Raw genomic sequence first — 20,113 nt, 5'->3', positions numbered from 1 at the left:
GGGTGAGGGGTTGAGGGTGAGTGAGGGTGAGGGGTTGAGGGTGAGTGAGGGGTTGAGGGTGAGTGAGGGTGAGAGAGGTTGAGGGTGAGTGAGGGTGAGTGAGGGTGAGTGTGAGTGAGGGTGAGTGAGGGTGAGTGAGGGTGAGTGAGGGGTTGAGGGTGAGTAAGGGTGAGGGGGTGAGGGTGAGGGGTTGAGGGCGAGGGGTTGAGGGTGAGTGAGGGTGAGTGAGGGTGAGGGGTTGAGGGTGAGTGAGGGTGAGGGGTTGAGGGTGAGTGAGGGTGAGGGGTTGAGGGTGAGTGAGGGTGAGGGGTTGAGGGTGAGTGAGGATGAGTGAGGGTGAGTGAGGGGTTGAGGGTGAGGGGTTGAGGGTGAGTGAGGGTGAGTGAGGGGTTGGGGGTGAGGGGTTGAGGGTGAGTGAGGGTGAGGGGTTGAGGGTGAGTGAGGGTGAGGGGTTGAGGGTGAGTGAGGGTGAGGGGGTGAGTGAGGGTGAGGGGTTGAGGGTGAGTGAGGGTGAGGGGTTGAGGGTGAGTGAGGGGTTGAGGGTGAGTGAGGGTGAGAGGTTGAGGGTGAGTGAGGGTGAGTGAGGGTGAGTGTGAGTGAGGGTGAGTGAGGGTGGGTGAGGGGTTGAGGGTGAGTAAGGGTGAGGGGTTGAGGGTGAGGGGTTGAGGGTGAGTGAGGGTGAGTGAGGGTGAGGGGTTGAGGGTGAGTGAGGGTGAGGGTGAGGGGTTGAGGGTGAGTGAGGGTGAGTGGGTGAGGGGTTGAGGGTGAGTGAGAGTGAGGGTGAGTGAGGGGTTGAGGGTGAGGGGTTGAGGGTGAGTGAGGGGGAGGGGTTGAGGGTGAGTGAGGGTGAGGGGTTGAGGGTGAATGAGGGTGAGGGGTTGAGGGTGAGTGAGGGTGGGTGAGTGAGGGTGAGGGGTTGAGGGTGAGTGAGGGTGAGTGTGAGTGAGGGTGAGTGAGTGAGGGTGAGTGAGGGTGAGGGGTTGAGGGTGAGTGAGGGTGAGTTAGGGTGAGGGGTTGAGGGTGGGTGAGGGTGAGTGAGGGGTTGAGGGTGAGTGAGGGTGAGGGTGGGTGAGGGGTTGAGGGTGAGTGAGGGTGAGGCTGAGGGGTTGAGGGTGAGTGAGGGTGAGTGAGGATGAGTGAGGATGAGTGAGAGTGAGGGTGGGGTTGAGGGTGAGGGGTTGAGGGTGGGTGAGGGGTTGAGGGTGAGTGAGGGTGAGGGGTTGAGGGTGGGTGAGGGGTTGAGGGTGAGTGAGGGTGAGGGGTTGAGGGTGGGTGAGGGTGAGTGAGGCTGAGTGAGGCTGAGGGTGAGTGAGGGTGAGGGGTTGAGGGTGAGTGAGGGTGAGGGGTTGAGGGTGAGTGAGGGGTTGAGGGTGAGTGAGGGTGAGAGGTTGAGGGTGAGTGAGGGTGAGTGAGGGTGAGGGTGAGTGAGGGTGAGTGAGGGTGAGTGAGGGGTTGAGGGTGAGTAAGGGTGAGGGGGTGAGGGGGTGAGGGGTTGAGGGCGAGGGGTTGAGGGTGAGTGAGGGTGAGGGGTTGAGGGTGAGTGAGGGTGAGGGGTTGAGGGTGAGTGAGGGTGAGGGGTTGAGGGTGAGGGGTTGAGGGTGAGTGAGGATGAGTGAGGGTGAGTGAGGGGTTGAGGGTGAGGGGTTGAGGGTGAGTGAGGGTGAGGGGTTGAGGGTGAGTGAGGGGTTGAGGGTGAGGGGTTGAGGGTGAGTGAGGGTGAGGGGTTGAGGGTGAGTGAGGGTGAGGGGTTGAGGGTGAGTGAGGGTGAGGGGGTGAGTGAGGGTGAGGGGTTGAGGGTGAGTGAGGGTGAGGGGTTGAGGGTGAGTGAGGGGTTGAGGGTGAGTGAGGGTGAGAGGTTGAGGGTGAGTGAGGGTGAGTGAGGGTGAGTGTGAGTGAGGGTGAGTGAGGGTGGGTGAGGGGTTGAGGGTGAGTAAGGGTGAGGGGGTGAGGGGTTGAGGGTGAGGGTGAGTGAGGGTGAGTGAGGGTGAGGGGTTGAGGGTGAGTGAGGGTGAGGGGTTGAGGGTGAGTGAGGGTGAGGGGTTGAGGGTGAGTGAGGGTGAGTGGGTGAGGGGTTGAGGGTGAGTGAGAGTGAGGGTGAGTGAGGGGTTGAGGGTGAGGGGTTGAGGGTGAGTGAGGGGGAGGGGTTGAGGGTGAGTGAGGGTGAGGGGTTGAGGGTGAATGAGGGTGAGGGGGTGAGGGGTTGAGGGTGAGTGAGGGTGGGTGAGTGAGGGTGAGGGGTTGAGGGTGAGTGAGGGTGAGGGTGAGGGGTTGAGGGTGGGTGAGGGTGAGGGTGAGTGAGGGTGAGGGGTTGAGGGTGAGTGAGGGGTTGAGGGTGAGTGAGGGTGAGGGTACATGCTTTTCACTTTCTTCAAAGGTTGTCCGTGCATCAAGGGTAGTTGACTGAACTTTAAGTATAATAATTGTACGTACTCTTCGGTGGCATTGAGCTCACACCCTCGAATGGTCTTCGGTAGTATTGTTTCCTGTAGAATTCTATTTCCTGCTTATAAAGCGCATGTCTCCGTCAGTATCAGCAAAGTGGTATGTGCATGTGAAAGTCGGAGAGTTGGAGGCGGTTAAGGAAATGCAGAACATTCTGCAAAAGTAATGGGAAACCATTTTTATCTTGAAACTGTTTTTAACCGACAGTCTTTTATTCCTAATCATAGATGAGTGGGAGTAATACAGGGACTGGAGCAGCAGCGCCTCAGTTTGGATTGGTGTGGCAGGCAGGAGAAAGTCAGGAGAGGGAGGAGGGGGAACTGCTTGCGAAATGAAATTAAAAGCGGCCGGGCGGGAAATGCTCTCGGTAGCATTTGTTTGAAGTGTGAAGCAGGGGGCGGGAGCAGCCTTTGATGTGCGGATAATTAGGGGAGGAGCAGCCAGGAGATCCAAGCTGGGGAACAGATGGCTGGCGATTTGGTGCTGTGCACGCGTATTTTAGGTCAATGCGCTTGCGCATTGACCTAAAAGCCACGGGCACAGCACCAAATCGCCCAGTTAGTTTAACTCTGGTTAAAGCCCTATATCCTCGCAAGCTCGATGCGCATGCGCATCGAATAGCGAGACCTAAAAAACAATTTCTCAAACACTACTGAACAGGTTAACACCAAACTAACAAAGCACACTTCCTTAATAAAGTTCTACATTTATACCAAGTCCATTCAGTGGGTTTTGCTCTTTTAGCAAAACTTCCTATGGGAATAAAATGGGAAATGATACACGTTCACATAATAGCCTTTCCTTTTTTTCCCCCACAGACAGATCTTCATAAACATGTTATACCAAATCTTAACTGAGTTAATTGTTAATTCTTGCAAATCCATCCATGGGGTCCTAGTTATACTCAAATCAAAAACTGAATTTTCTATGGAAAACTGTCTAAATCATAACTACACAGTGGTGACCTGCAATAACAACATGCAACACAATATAAAACTATGTACTTACCTTTTGTAAACCTGGAACTCTATTGCTACTGTCATTAGAATTACTGGTGTCTTGCAAAATTTTTGTTGAAGAACTGCTTTTGAACTTTCTCCCCTTCAGTCTATTTACAAATATTAACTTTGCAGACGGTTTGGCCAGTAGAGCTTTCTGTTTGTTAAGAATCTGACTATTCCAGTTGTGAACCTAATAAATAAGAAAAAAACTGGGATCACATAACATCTTAGAATATTCACAATGAAGTACATAGTACCATTACCTTCACAAAAAGATTGAAAAAAAATGCTTTCTCTATAACAAATCGAGAAGTATTTTAAAACTAAAATAAAGAAAACGATTGTGTTTAATTCCATTATTTGAAAAGGTATGCAAGGACATTTATCTTAACTAGAAGCTCATTTACTGATGTGTACAAGGAGTTTATGGTAGGGCATCTTAGGTCTGTTTATCGGAATTTGCAATGCAATATGCTAAAATAATTGGAAAATTTTTGAATGAATAAAAAGAATCTGGGAACTCTGTCTTCCACTGGTGTTTTGTGATACACCACTTAAAATGAATGAGAAGTATACGAAAATGGTGCAGCCCTATTAAGATGGATTGGATCACCCCATCTTGTCAAAAACAAACTAATGTAAGCAAAATTTATTACAGCATTTTTGCATCTGTTTTTCAGTTCAATTCATAAGTCAAAAATTAAGTGACCGTTACTATTGGTTATAAGATTTTTCTTATTTTAAACATGGCAAGTACAAACAAGCACACATAAAACAATACCTTTAAAGATACACACTTGGATGTTTTGTGGGTGTGCAACATTCTATCATATAGTAACATGTTTAGAAACAATGACATTAAAATTAATATAACTTAGAAGTGCAAGAGCCCACAGTAGAAAACGAAAGTCAGCAACTCATGGCATACAATAAAATGAACATAATACACAGCTAAGGTCTGTTTTGAGGGATCATTTTACACTATCAGAATTACTATAAAATAAACTGCTACCAGGAGTAAATAAACACATTTTTCAGTATATTGTTAAAATAGTGATTGCCATGTGCCAAAGACCGCAATGGACAAAATATGCTTCAAGCCACACAAATATTTTATATTCATTTTAATGGATATATAGAACCCTATATAATCTCTCTGTGTAAAAGCTATAACATTTAGAAGGTGAATAAAAAATAAAAAAAGAGTGAGCTGTTAAAGTTCGTGTGAATTTGACTGACTGACAGAGGCTTTGTATAAGTGTTGTCTGGCAGGACTCTGGCTGCTGTAAATATATGCCCAACTGGTATGCAGAAATCAGGACAGGCGGAACCCTCACCAATCTTGTCACCAGCATTTTTTTAAACGCTTTACATCATTATTAAGAAGGGCTTTAGGCCTGCAAGATTCAGAATTCAGGGGGTCTGTGGTTTCAGAATGAGGATAAGGAAAGAGTCTATCATGGCACGTGTGCCACATGATGTCACAAAGGAGTTACACACCAGAGACAGTGAAGTGTCTAACAATTTGTGTAATGCTTTGAAGAATTTGATGGAAAAGCAACGTGGGTTCAGAACCTTACACTGAGGGGTTACTTTTAATGTCTTTCAGTACCCCACAAGAGAAGACCGAAGAGTACAAGGACAAGACAGTTTAATCATCTAGTAGCAGGACACAAGCATTTGTGAGGCAATCATCTTGGGTCTCAGGATCAATGTGCTGGGGGCAGTGCTAAGCCAAGTAGCAGGCATGTAACAGCAATGATAGCATTGTCAGACTGTAATGTGCCATCCTGGGCTTGTGCCGGACTAATGTAGTTCCTCACATATCAGCAGACTTTCGAGTCCCCACTCTTGCTTTTCACATGACCTTTAAAAGCAATCCCACTAAGCCTGTTTTTCTAGACTGGTTACCATTTGCTCTAGATCATGTGCCCTTAACCTCGGCCAATCTAACAAATATGGCAGTGTGGGAGATAAACTTGCCCCTCAGTACCACCTTTGCTATATCCCAGACCATGTCCAATTTAGTCTCTTCCTTGGCATTTTCCGGAAAACGGTTATTCAAGGCTTCCTTGATCGAGCATTATAGGGTTGCAACTAATGAGTGTTAATTCATTAATCAGCCATATGCAGAGTGTGTGGGCTGGTTAGACTAGTTCAGGGTCCTTGTGATGAGGGTGTGACTTGATAGAACTCGGTTCACATGTCTGTTGATATATTCCTTGGAAAGAGGGGTCTGCTAATCAGGAAATGAATCCATCCTTGTAGGAAGATGGGTTTCTGTTGCAGTAACCTCCCCACCTTTTGCCAGACTAATGATGCACTTTTGACTTGTTGTGCCCTGGGTCCGTGCTAATCAGGTTCCCAGGGCCGACAAAAACGGTAACTTGCACCCCCAATTGACACCTCTCTGGCCACATGTCAGCCCCTTGTAAAAGGGACCATGGGTACAGTGGCCAGGGAAGGCCTCTAAGGGCTGCAGAACTTATTGTGCTACCCTTAGAGGCCATGTACACACACACACACACACCCGCACCCTCCCCCCTAAACCCCTCACCCCACACACACAACCATCCCCCCCACACATTACAGGCGGCTGGTTTAGGTGCGGAACAAAGCGAAGAGTCGACATGGCACACATCCGTGTCCCCTGTCTACAAAACCACTGCCCTGGCATAGGTCAGTCACCCCTCTAGATGGGTGCACAATTCCAGAAGAGAGGGTACAGGTGAATCTTAAAGATGCCCCCCTGAAAAACGACCTACCTGTGGTGGTTTCCCTGACTGATACACTCCAGCCTGCCACCACGAGACATATTTCTGGTCCCCTGGGGTGGGAGGCTTTGCTCCCTGAGCCCAGAAACAAAGACTTTCCTGGGCGGAGGCCCCAGGCAAGGAAGAGCCATGTGTGGCAGGGGAGCTCTAAAGGCCTTGCAACCTTTGTAATGCGACCCCCAGCCTCTCCTATCAGGAGCAGGCCCCCTTTCTGTCCTCCCCACCCACTTTTCGACGGGAAGACAGGCGGGAAAAACTTGCCAGCCCAGAAGGTGTGTGTAGTAATGACAGTCCACACGTGGTAAGATTCAAGAACCTTTATTTAGTTCTATTCAACATAGGTGCTCCCAGCTTGGCAGGATCGTGACAAACTCAACGTTCTACTGCTGCCTTCAGGTGACAGCTAGGGTCATACCAAGTGGGAAGGAGACAAGGGGGGAACAGGGCGGAGTGGGAGGAACCAAGGGGTAGGGTACAACACATCATCCTCCCTAGGGAGACCACAAAGGAAAAAGGGAAAGGGCAGGAGACAACTAAGGAGGAGCGGGGGAGAGGGAAAGGAACGAGAAGGGGGAGAAAAAGAGAGAGATATGGGAGAGAGAAAAATCAGGTGTACACGGAAGGAATAATTGACAACAGATGCGCCGGGGATACAACAGTGAGTCCTCCACGGAAGACCCGGACCCCGGTTGAACTCCTGGATCTACCTAGAAGGGTAAACCCCTAACCTCTACCTAAACTGGCAGGGCGCCCCCTTAATACCTGCCCAGAAGTCTATGTCAGAGCGGGGTGATGAGTAAGGTGACAAGAGGTTTGTCTCCGGGGTCTCTCATCTCTGCCCCTCCTTTCCTACCAACCATAGCCGGACTCAATATCCCCATGACAATCCAGGGGGGGGGAAGCTACAAGTGACGGGTGATGCCTATTCTGGGCACCCCAACTACCCGCCTACCCCGACCACCCCAAAATTCTAAACAGTAATAGTAAAACAACAAGTTCCTAGTAAAACAAAAGCTTGTCTTCAAGGTATAATGTAGACACTGGACACCAAGGTTCTCCTCCTTTCTCAGCTCATCCATGGGGTTAACTTGAACAGTGTTCCTTTGGTCCGTGTGGGTCCATCCCAAGGTGCGTCCCTTCCCACACGCGGAGGAGAGAACGTATCAAACGGGAAAAATGAGGCCTACCGATAACCTGAACTTGAGCTGCCCTACATTTCCAAAATCCCGCAAGGCCCCCACCCCCCCTAAGAATACTTCATGGTGAGAGCATGTGTGGGAAGAGATGCCAAGTTAGTCTCTTCCTCTAGTTCCTCAGTGTGCCCCCCGGCAACAGCGAACCTTTTCACAATTTTGCTCTAGTCCCCCATAACTTGTTCCACTTCTCCCCACCTGCGGATTCTCACCCTTAGAATCTTTCTTCTTGGGAAATTTCCTGGACCATGTAACACTGCGTCTACACCTACTCAAATATCCCGTTACCATCTCATCGTAATGATCAGCATTCGGTCTAACGTAAGTTCTCTTGTAGCACTTTGTTCCATTGGTAAAATCTTCAATATGTGCCTTCCCAAAGACCAGTCTTTCCACCGATTCCTTCAAACCCGTTCTACTGGAAAATGTGGCTGTCTCCTCTATGTCTATGAACACATATCCTCTCCCGCCTTCTGTAAAGCATCCTGTTCCCTCTTAAAGGTCCTTTGGGGTGCGGGTAGCGTACGTTAGTGTGAGCCTTTTCACTTTCCGTCTCATTATCTTCACTATATAGCCAGTCCAAGTACTCTCCTTGCTTGTTGCCCATTGATTCAAACAGACTCTGACTATGAACTCCGCCTCGGTCAATGTCCACAGAACATTTCACCCTTGCAATGGATTTGGACTCGGCCATCGCAGTAGAGCACCACGCTTCCTCGGCGTTGTAGCAGGTGGGCTTTCCCAGGTTTTCCTCCGTTCTCATGGGTTGTGTTACCACACATGTTCCCTTATCAACAAGTTCTTTAGTTCTCCAAACAACACCATCCTCACTGATCTTTTCGCCGCCACTTTTCCTTTTGTTTCTTTCCACTTTTTCCCTCCAGGAATTATTTTGATCTCTTTTGAATTTGCCGACTGCTGCTTCTCTTATCGCCTCTTTTCTCCCTACAGCCCTCGTCCATCCAACACCTTCCATGGATAATGGTGTTCTCAACCTCATCATTTCCAACTTAGTAATTTGTCTGTTTTTGATTATAGTCAGCCTACCCATTGTTTCTGCACTTTTGGGGCTTTGCGTTACTCTTAATTTCATTTCCTCATCCCCTCCAAGCACGGAGAACTCTTCATCTGAAATATACCTTTTACTCCATGTGCTTCTCTCCCTGCAACTCACACTCCTCTCCCTGCTTCCAGTCCAAATAATGCTTTTACCAGAGCATGTTTCCTGAGACGTGTCAACTTCTTCCCCTTTATTTCCTAATGTTACAGCCAATTCACTTTTCCATGTCCTTTTGCTTCTTACTGTACTATGTGACCCTGAGTCACCGTTAATGTCAGAATCTGCTCCTCCTATATTTATGGTATACACATGTCCCATTTCACACTTGTACCATACCATTTTGATATCTCCTTCATCTCTGAGTATTTTGTTCCTTTGTGCCTCACCATTCTTTACTAGCTTATAATGTTCATCTAGATCTTGCTTGGCATCCTTCAATGTAATCCTGTCAGTTCCCATATAGATTTTTTTTTCCATGACATAGTACACCTTCCATCCACCAGCTCCTAAACTGTTTAACAGTATTTCTACTTTTTCCTCTGGTTTCCAATGTACATCCTCCACATCAAAAATGTATGTATAGCTGTAAAAAAAAAAAATTCCACACTACCCATTCTGCACTATTATCATCTTCCCCTTTCATAAAAGGCTTAGGTGACAGTAATTTAAACATCATATTCTTAACCATATTGACTACGAAATACCCAGAACTCATGCAGTTATGTTTTCCTCTAAGTTTTCTCTGCACACTAATATCTTCCTGTTTTAAATATAAGGTAAGCATAAAGGATACAAACTTGGCACTCTTTAATTTCCGTATGGCTGGCTGTGGATGCTTAGCTTAGTTCAATTGTTCCATCTCACCTTATTAAGCGCAGATCAAATTCTTCTCCCCTAGCTCGTGCAGATTATTCTCCTCGAAATATAACTTTTTGAAATGGGCGTACAGTCTATTCTCTTACTCGGTTGAATTTTCATTGAGATTTCCTTCAATATGCCCAATTTTTTTTTTTTTCGAAGTGCTGTTCCTGAGTTCCACCCTCTAAGGTACTAATTTCACCCACTCTAGTATTCTCTAAACTCGTGTTAATTAGATCATCCTTTGTTGAGCCTCTCGATATATCAATACCCGGAATTCATGTGAAGAGGTGCAATTGCAGCAAACTACAGTAAGGTGGAGCCCTTACGTGGAGAGCGTCTCTCTCCCTTTCGCGCCACCTCTCTGAGGAGAAACTCCGATCGTTGTGCGCCGCCGGAAACTGTTAACCATGTAGCTTCCAGTTCCCGAAGCTGCTGCTTCCAGGTAATCCCCTTATCTCTTTTAAATAATTCAGAAGACGTAATCCAAAAGCAGCAGTTGACTTGAGCTGGAAGTAGATTTATTACTCTGATGTAGTTGTGTCACTTCGCTTCACGCTGAGGGGAGTTAAACTTCTACATGCAGGCAGTTTGCACATCCGAGGAATTCTGCCGCTCTACCTGCGTCACACTCTCCTCACAAGCGCGGCTGAATTGTCTCATTAATCCAAGAATATTCGCTGTGGAGAATTCCCCTTTGCTCGCAAAAGTACTTTATACATCACAGACAAGGTCACCAGTGTCAACCCTTTGTCAATATCCCTTCCTCCTATATCAGCGATTATTTCACCTTGCTCAAGTCTTTTAAATTGCTTATTTTTCTCTTTCTTTTCCACTTTACTTGAAGAAATGTAAATCTTAATGATCACCGCCACCTTCTATTTCTCCCCCTGCCATAAAATTCTAAATACGACCTTATCCCTCCTTACCGGAGTAGTTTCATGTGGTCACTTTGCCAAAGTGCTAGCAAGGCGGCAGTGGGTTGTCACGTTTGCTGATGGGTTTGCGCTGTAAGTATGAAGGGAATCTCACCTCACACGCATGAACCTTAATGTTTTCCTTGTTTGCATACTAGAGATGTGAGGAAAAGTTTCATTTCAAACGCCAATTTTGCGCTGATTCACCTCCCTTTCACTTGTAGTTACAGGAAACTCCACGCTCCCTTCCTCGCTCACTTTTCCTATAATTAATCACCATGGCTCACTGAGTGGAAGTTTCACTTTAAACGCCGTTTGCGCTGATTCATATTCCTTTCAATTGTAGTTACCGAGGACACTCCGTCCCCTTCCTCGCTCACTTCAGTATTGAGCAACACAGATTCCTTATCTTCACCTGTGATTTTCACTCGATAAATCCAAGTCCACTTTTTTTTTCACTGGTCACGTCCCTTATGCAGCACTTGCAAGGCTCAAAACATCAACTTCAAAACGCAGTGACAGAAAGTTACATTCGTTCCCTGCTCCGCTCAAATTTCTTCACTCTGCTTAAGCTGCTCACCTCCAGGACTTGCGTTTCTTTCACTGTTCATCAACTTGGGGCTTACTTCTCTATAATGTCTCCATTTCCTTAAAATGCCCAAGGTACTTCATAAATTTCATTTCCTCTTATTTCCCTTTTTCTTGTCCATGCTCATATCATTCCAGGGGAGAGACACCACACTGACCCTGGCTCAGCTCCTTTTCCTCCGTCGCCAAAATTGTAGTAATGACAGTCCACACGTGGTAAGATTCAAGAACCTTTATTTAGTTCTATTCAACATAGGTGCTCCCAGCTTGGCAGGATCGTGACAAACTCAACGTTCTACTGCTGCCTTCAGGTGACAGCTAGGGTCATACCAAGTGGGAAGGAGACAAGGGGGGAACAGGGCGGAGTGGGAGGAACCAAGGGGTAGGTTACAACAGTGTGCCCACCTCTGCCAACCCCACCCCTCAGGTGAGGGAGGCGAGGTGAAGCTCAGTCTTCAGTGCCCGCCATCTTGCAGATGGCAGGCACTCCCCAGTCAGAATTAGGGATTGTCCACACTCCCCCACGTGGGGTGGGCACACCAAAGGTGTAGTCACCCTAAGGTCAGTAGCCCATTGGCTACTGACCTTGAAACCCCTAAAATGCCCCCTAAATACAGTATTTAGGGGGTAGCCCGGAACCAAGAACTCAGACACGAAATGACCAAACGAAGAAGAAGGACCGAACAGCCATGCCGAAACTAAGAAGAGGAGGACGCCCACTGACTTAACCCCAGCCCTACCGGCCTGTCCCCACCTCGAACCTGCAGAAGCGAAACTCCAGTGTGTCTTGCAGCCAGCAACCTCAGGAACCCAGAGAAAAGACATTGTCTCCTGTGAACACAGGTTTTGTTCACCCACCGATTCCAGCAAAATCTGTGAGTCTGCACCACTTTGCACCCATCGCCCACGGCCCAAGTTTGAGTGGCCCAATACCACGAGCAGGTCTCCCTGGCGATCCTGACCCGAGATCCAAAGATCCCTGACCAGCCGCGAGCCTCCAATCAACGCCTGCAGCTGCAATCCAGAGGAGCTGGAAAGAAGATCCGACTCTAAAGAACAAGTTACTTACCTTCGGTAACGCTTTTTCTGGTAGATACTATATCTGCCTGTGGATTCCTCACCTTGTGAATATCCCCCTTGCGTCAGCAACATTCGGAAATTCTTTTTTCGTAGCCTCGCGCCGACGTGGACTTGGACGTCATAGAGACACGGCATCGCACGCGACTCCGCTGACGTCACCGACGCCTACAATAGGCCCACGCCGGCGTGATGACATCAGTTCCCTTTTTTCCGCGTCATCGACGCTAACGGTCATCGGGAATCTCTGTAGCCAACTGGTACTTTGTTGCCTTTTTGTTGCCATTTTCTGCTTCTCTGTTTCCTGTCTTCTCGACGATGTCATCTAAGAAGACCGGCTTCAAGCCCTGCAGGGAGTGCGGTAAAATGATGTCTATTATCCAGAGATCCCTGACCAGCCGCAAGCCTCCAATCAACGCCTGCAGCTGCAATCCAGAGGAGCTGGAAAGAAGATCCGACCCTAAAAGACACCCCTGCACCAGACGCCCCACAGCCTTGGGTGGCCCAACCAACGGTGTCTAGCCAACCCCCAGTATCCCAACTTACCTCTCTAAGTGGTGGTCACACCCAGAATACCTTCATCCCCGAGCCTGCAGTGTGTTTGCAAACCAGAGAAATCCCATTGAAAGTAACAGAGCACCAACGCCAAAACAGCACCCTGCACCCGCCGCTCTAGTGCCGCTGAGGGTGCTCCTTTGGTGAAAAAGTGAACCCTCATTTGACCTGAGCTAAAGTCCAGGAGCATTGCTCCCACAACCTTGTGACCTGCTCTTGAGCAGTCATCAACCGGAGGCTCCTACACCCCACTGGATAACATTGGGCCTCAGCACTCTGCACCCGGCCGCCCTAGTGCCGCTAAGGGTGCTTTGAGAGTGCATCCTCAACCCTGGGAGACCCGGAGTCTTTCCCAGAAAACCAACTCCTACAATAAAGTACTTACCTATTAACCTATAGGTCTATTTCCTCCCATCGGATAACATTGACAGTTTTCTATGCAAACGCTTCTAAGTGTGAAGTTGGAAAAGCTATAAAAGTCTATATAACTGTGTAGAAATAACCAAATTCGCATTAACTTACCTGTTTACAGGAAATGTCCCAGTGCAGTATCCAGGTATACTACACTGTGTGAGAAAAGTAATCCGCAAAGTAATTTACCAGACCTGCTACTGATAAGGCTTTACAAAGTATATGAACAATATTTCAAGGTATTGCAATTCCAGTAATTCTACTGTAACCAAACCAAAGTATATGTGTGTGTATATATATATATATATATATATATATATTCAACGCTAGCTGTCCTGTCGCAGAGGGAGCGCTTGGCAGGTTGGTGCTGGAGTCGGAACCAGGACCGGGTTCCGTGTTTAGATTCCTCACAAAGAACGTATTCCAGCACTCCGTTAGTTATCAAGGTTTGATTTATTCAGTTCAATTGCACTGAATAAATCAAACCTTGATAACTAACGGAGTGCTGGAATACGTTCTTTGTGAGGAATCTATATATATATATATATATATGTATATATACACACATACACACTTTGGTTACAGCAGAATTACTGGAAATGCAATACCTTGAAATATCTGCAATTTAATCTGTATTGTTACTGCAAAGTATAAATCACTTACCTGTGCCAGCCGTGCTTGGTTCTAAGAAATAAATATCACTAAAGAATATTTGTATACAAAGCAAATTGGTCTGAGCTCAGTCTTTCAGTGTGTACAATCATTTGCTGAGTGAGTGTGTACAACAAATGCTTAACACTACCCTCTGATAAAGCTTTACTGCTTGCCCAAACTACCACAAATAGAGAGTAAGGTGCTATCTACTTTTACCTCTGCCTACCTCTGGGGTACCACTGGACTATGTCTACACTATACCTCACTTTGGTATAGTATTTTTAGAACCAGCTTCCTACAATCCTTGAATAGGACTTTTGCGCTTTCGAAAAATAGGTGTTGGCGCAGTGGACCTTTTGTTAATGCCTCTATACACCTACCAAGTCGAAGTCTTGAGCCCTTCATACATAGGAAGAAGACCATAGTGAGCTGTATACATTCAGTCATCTTAAGTCCAGTGTTGTATTAAAGTCACTGACTATTTTAGAGTGCCATGTGATAAGGACCAGGCCATCAAGAAGAATTCTAAAAAGAATCATTCTGATATCATTCGGGCATCAGATCAAAATTATTCGGATAGGATTGTTACCCAGTGAGCCTCTTTTCCACATTATTCTTCCAGCAGAATCGTTTCTGGGTTTCACTATAACAAATAAGACCCAACTGATAAAAAATGAAACCGCTTTAATTTTTGTAGGAGCACTGGAATGGAATAGCATCGGAAAACTAAACTACTTTAAACACCAATTTTCAGCCACCAGCAGGTGAAATTCCGGCAATGAGAAGACCGTCATCTTCCTGAAGAGGAGCAACGGCAACAGGGGCTTACACTTCAATGAGAAGTTGAGAATGGAGCTGACCTCGAGGTCCCAGGAGCATTACTACTAATCAATCCAAGGATATGATGGTGAAGGATGGAGAGGAGTATAGTAGCAACCTGTATACCTGCTGCCCACTGTGCAACACGTAGGTATACTTTGGCAAATTTTTGTTAGAGAAGTTAGAAAGAGAAACAAGGGGAAAAGACAAAGAGAACGTTGTTTATTAATACAGAAGTAAAAATTCAATGGTTAAATAAATAACTCCTCAGGTAGTTATAAACAATGGGAAGCAGTTGGTCAAAGCTACCAAAAACTAGGTGTTTCCAACATGTCCTCTGCAATCTGTGTGTATGATAACCAAGCAACAACCATTGCGTGCATTGAAAAGAAGAGGTCAAATACAGTAGAAGGAAAGCAACTAGCATCATGAGTCCAGGTGTGTCCGAGCCAGGACAATGCACAGGTTTAGGTGCACTGGAATTCTGATTGCGCTGTCGTCTAAGGGTATTCTGGTGTTGGGAATTGCTGGAGGTGACTCAGCGTCCAAGGTGCCATCCACATTAATTTATAACACGTGATAACCTGGCAGTGCATCGGTGGTGACGTGACCTGGGAATTATCCATTCATCAAGGGGATCAGTTTAGGTGTCCCAGTATCCTGCAGTAAGCTCTAATCACTTGAGATTAAGAACTCCCTATGTCAGCGATTCTTAACCTTTAGACTTTTGTGGACGCCCAATGAATTCTGACTGGAATCCGGAACCCCAACTGAGTCATAATTGGAAGTCCGGGATCACAAGCCTAAGCAGATTCTACAAATTGAACTTCAAACTAATACACAACAATACAGAAACAAGTATAAGTTAAACACAATCAAATATAAAAATATCAATCCCGCATATTACTCTGTTTTGCTCCTAATGTTTGCTCTCTTTTTGTTGGCACTTCATCTGAGGCCAACCATTGTCTATGTTATTTTCGGTTTGTTTTTCTTGCGCTGCTCCAATGAACCAAGCTAATGATACCAACTTATCTTTTAGCCTCAGCTTTAAAAATTTCAAATTTATAGAACGTTTTACATTTTTCAATTTTGCTTCTTTATTTAAATACACTTTATTAATCTTAGTATTATTTATTTTCTCAACAGCAGTGAATCTCTGAACCACTGTCCTAAGCTTTTGAACTACCAACCCACAGTATTGCAATTATAGAGCAAGAATGTTTATTTGAAGGGAAGCCATTTATAGGGGATTTTCTTCTTCTTATTGATGTACTGTGGCTTTTTTTATATCCCTCCTCCTCACTAAATCATTGAGGATACATCCTGGAAATTCAACGTGTTGGATCCGTTGAACTGCAGCGATTCCGGTTTACATGTGGCACGGAGTTTAGACTTTTCTTCATTTGAAAAAGGTGTGTTCATACTAAGACATTTATAGTCATTCTTCTTGAACAAGGAATAACAAGCATTTACAATGCAATGGTTTTGCCTTTGTTAAAGTTAGAGCTATTGGCATTGCTCTTGACATTATTTTTATTTATGTTTTTTTAACATAAATAAATGGCATTGTCATTTACAATGCCACTAGCTTTATCTATCGCAAATGACACACAAACACACACAGAGCCCCCCCACACACACAGCCACACAGAGTGCCCCACACACACAGCTAAACAGAGCCCCCCACACACACAGCCACACAAAGCTTCCTACACACACAGCCACACAGAGCCCTCCACACACACCCACACAGCACAAGCAGGCAACAGGGGCACACGGAGGCACAAGCAGGCAACAGGGGCACACAGAGGCACAAGCAGGCAACAGGGGCACACAGAGGCACAAGCAGGCAACAGGGGCACACAGAGGCACAAGCAGACAACAGGGGCACACGCAACAGGGGCACGAAAACGGAGGCACAAGCAGGCAACAGGGGCACGAAAACGGAGGCACAAGCAGGCAACAGGGGCACACGGAGGCACAAGCAGGCAACAGGGGCACACAGAGGCACAAGCAGGCAACAGGGGCACACAGAGGCACAAGCAGGCAACAGGGGCACACAGAGGCGCAAGCAGGCAACAGGGGCACACGCAACAGGGGCACGAAAACGGAGGCACAAGCAGGCAACAGGGGCACGAAAACGGAGGCACAAGCAGGCAACAGGGGCACACGGAGGCACAAGCAGGCAACAGGGGCACACGGAGGCACAAGCAGGCAACAGGGGCACACGGAAGCACAAGCAGGCAACAGGGGCACACGGAAGCACAAGCAGGAAACAGGGGCACGAAAACAGGCACAAGCAGGCAACAGGGGCACGAAAACAGGCACAAGCAGGCAACAGGGGCACGAAAACTGAGGCACAAGAAGGCGACAGGGGCACACAGAGGCACAAGCAGGCAACAGGGGCACACGGAGGCACAAGCAGGCAACAGGGGCACACGGAGGCACAAGCAGGCAACAGGGGCACACAGAGGCACAAGCAGGCAACAGGGGCACACAGAGGCACAAGCAGGCAACATGGGCACACAAAGGCACAAGCAGGCAACATGGGCACACGGAGGCACAAGCAGGCAACAGGGTCATGAAAACAAGCACAAGCAGGCAAAAGGGTCACAAGCATGAATTGTAATTTAGACGGGGCTGAAGTGGAGAACGGTCAGTAGGGAAGTAGTGCGGTTGGTGCAGTGGTACCAGGCCGAAAGGTGAGAGGGGCTGTCTGCACCCCAGTTTGGACAATTTCCACTACCTAACAGGGATTGGTGGGAGGGGGGGCGTACTTCTTGCTTGCTTTAGGGCTGTTACTTCGGGGACGCAGTGCACGCTCCTGCCTGCTGCCGCGACACGACAACAGGCAGGGAGAGGACAGGCTGGGAGAGGGCAGGGAGGAGACAGGCTGGGAGAGGGCAGGGAGGAGACAGGCTGGGAGAGGGCAGGCTGGGAGAGGGAGGGGACAAGCTGGGAGAGGGCAGGCTGGGAGAGGGCAGGGAGGGGACAGGCTGGGAGAGGGCAGGTTGGGAGAGGGCAGGCTGGAAGTGGACAGGCTGGGAGAGGACAGGCTGGGAGAGGGCAGGCTGGGAGAGGGCAGGCTGGGAAAGGGCAGGCTGGGAAAGGGCAGGCTGGGAAAGGGCAGGCTGGGAAAGGGCAGGCTGGGAAAGCGCAGGGAGAGAACAGGCTGCGAGAGGGCAGGCTGCGAGAGGACAGGCTGCGAGAGGACAGGCTGGGAAAGGGCAGGGAGGGGACAGGCTGGGAGAGAACAGGCCGCGAGAGGGCAGGCCGCGAGAGGGCAGGCCGCGAGAGGGCAGGCCGCGAGAGGGCAAGCTGGGAAAGGGCAGGGAGGGGACAGGCTGGGAGGGGACAGGCTGGGAGTGGACAGGCCGCGAGAGGGCAGGCCGCGAGAGGGCAGGCCGCGAGAGGGCAGGCCGCGAGAGGGCAGGCTGCGAGAGGGCAGGCTGCGAGAGGGCAGGCTGCGAGAGGGCAGGCTGCGAGAGGGCAGGCTGCGAGAGGGCAGGCTGCGAGAGGGCAGGCTGCGAGAGGGCAGGCTGGGAGAGGGCAGGCTGGGAGAGGGCAGGCTGGGAGAGGGCAGGCTGGGAGAGTGCAGCAAACAGCTGGCCTGGGAAAACAGCACAGGGATCCTTGAAACCAACGCCAGTACTTCATAACTGTAACCAGTCCCTATAAGACCAGGGAAGCAGTGCTTGGATCCCTGAAACCAGAGGCAATTCTCTGTGTCTGAAGCCTGTCCGGTAGCTCTAAAAAATATATTCCTTCCATTTTTTCCATTATTGGATCCCACATTTACTCCTGTATGGATTGTTTGGAAAAGTAGTCGCATACCGCCTATAACCCACGTACTGTAGATCACCTGCTTTGTCAGTCAGTCCTTGTTTTTTGGAGAAAAAAAAATTAGGAGGACCTGGCAGCTTCCCCGGCAATAACATTTTGCCCAAACCATCGTAAAACAAAACCAGCTTTGACAAACTGAAAAAGATGTCTGCCAACGCCAGACCTACTTGCTTTTCCAGTCCCTGTTACCCCTGCTGCTGACCTCATTAACACTTGACCCGGGGTTAGCAGTGGCGCTGCCATGCCCAGGTCTGGTGCAGAGGGCAAGCTGGGCAGGACAACCCTGACTGACGTCTATGATTCTATGTAGCTCTGTAATGCCTTCTGAGTGAGACCAGCTCTTCTCACGCATATTTATCATGATTAAATATTATGGGATGGCCGCGATATTTGCTTAAAGTAAATTGAACAACCGCGGTGCTCTTTTTAGATAATTTTGAGTGCGTCCTGTTTTGAATGGCTTAGTGAGCTTACCCGGGTCTGATCGCTTTAGTAAATGAGGGGGACAAGTGACACACGCAGTACCTACCGCTTCATGCTGTGTCACTGATGGCTGACTCAAACCACCTATTTGTCATCGCCATCTACAGGATCGCGTGCTAATCCTAGCTGATAAAAGAGTTCTATTATTAGCATGACAAAGAAATCGCATCATCTTTAAAAATAAAATATCAGGTCCATCTCGGTTGCCTCGGTGAAAGAAACACAGTAAATCTGCGCGTGCTATGGCGCCCTCCAGTGGCAGTAAGGTAGATATTATTTTATGAAAACTACAGATTTTCAAAATAATTTCTGTATTTTTTTTTAACAGAAAGGGGCCTGTTTTTCTATCTCACTTGTAGAACGAAGTCTGCGAGATAGTTGTCAGTTAGTTGTTTTGGGGAACGCACAGACATAATTGTAATCGTGTAATGGAGAAAGGGTAGAGAATTGCTGTCCAGGCTTTGGAATGAACTTGGACAGCTATTACTGAGGAGGGGGAGCTCCGAAACCAGGTACAGACTGCCAGAATTATTTCCAAGACCTGGCTTTAAGATTCTGCATTTGGGAAGGGCATGGAAAATCATTCACAATGCCAACTATGGTCATTTTGTGGAAACCTTAACTTGCAGCCAGTTTCTTGTCCGATATGAGAGAAAAAACATTCAGCATTCTATTCGCAGCAGTGAACGCCTATGGAATTTCCTTTCACAGCTTTGTTGTAGATTTACCCCAACAACGTGGTGGTACAGCACAAATTAATGTAACTTAGGCAATATTGTAAAAAAGAAAGCCAAAGAACTTTGCACATTTCAAAAGGGCGACATATGGACTGCTCGATTCTTTCTCGGGTGGCACCTAAACTCTGCACGCTTCCGCCAGATGTGTGGAAATCTTAAGCATGCAGTGGAAGACGAAAGAGTTAGGATGCAAGATCTATAAATACCGTCACATCAACAACACGAATGCCAGACAGAAGTTATAATAAAATTATTATGAGACATGTGCAAAAAATGCATCTCAAATTATGGGCATCAAAATTAGGTCCTTTGCTGGTAAAATCTCAGAAGGTTTGTGGCATGATTAAAAGACAAAGTTTCAAGGGGCATCAGTTCAGGTTCCTAAAGCAAGTATCCGACTAGAATCAATTTCCCAAAGCTTTGTCCAATGGTAATTTCATAAATTGTGTGGACTGCTGATCTGGCAGTGTGTTCTACCACGTGGCAACTGCCTTTCGATTCGATTAGGGCGGTGAGATCTTTGCAAATAAACGGACAACGGCCAAGGACCAGTCATGGGAGTTTTAAAATACCAGAAGTGATGAAGAAGAACCTGAATGTATAGGTACCAATTTAAGGCAAGCCATACACCCCAGAAGTGGAGGACACTTCACTTCACTTGGAAGGGTCGTCAAGGGTAATAGGGAGTTTGAGAGGGA

The 20,113-nt window shown here is 47.7% G+C and overlaps 1 protein-coding gene across 2 annotated transcripts in view; it reads right to left on the bottom strand.

The window, feature by feature from the left end:
• GPSM2 (G protein signaling modulator 2) overlaps positions 1 to 20,113 on the bottom strand; it is a 466,273-nt gene that overhangs the window by 68,048 nt on the left and 378,112 nt on the right. For both annotated transcript variants that reach the window (XM_086953900.1, XM_086953901.1), the window contains one exon: positions 3,451 to 3,633. In XM_086953900.1, coding sequence (XP_086810026.1) covers positions 3,451 to 3,633 — 183 coding nt within the window. The remainder of the gene's footprint in view (positions 1 to 3,450; positions 3,634 to 20,113) is intronic.

The sequence above is a fragment of the Lissotriton vulgaris genome, chromosome 1_1 (assembly GCF_964263255.1).
Source record: "Lissotriton vulgaris chromosome 1_1, aLisVul1.2, whole genome shotgun sequence".
Classification (NCBI taxonomy): Eukaryota; Metazoa; Chordata; class Amphibia; order Caudata; family Salamandridae; genus Lissotriton; species Lissotriton vulgaris.
Note: the sequence above shows the minus strand (reverse complement) of the source record. Positions and strands in the feature narration are given on the sequence as shown.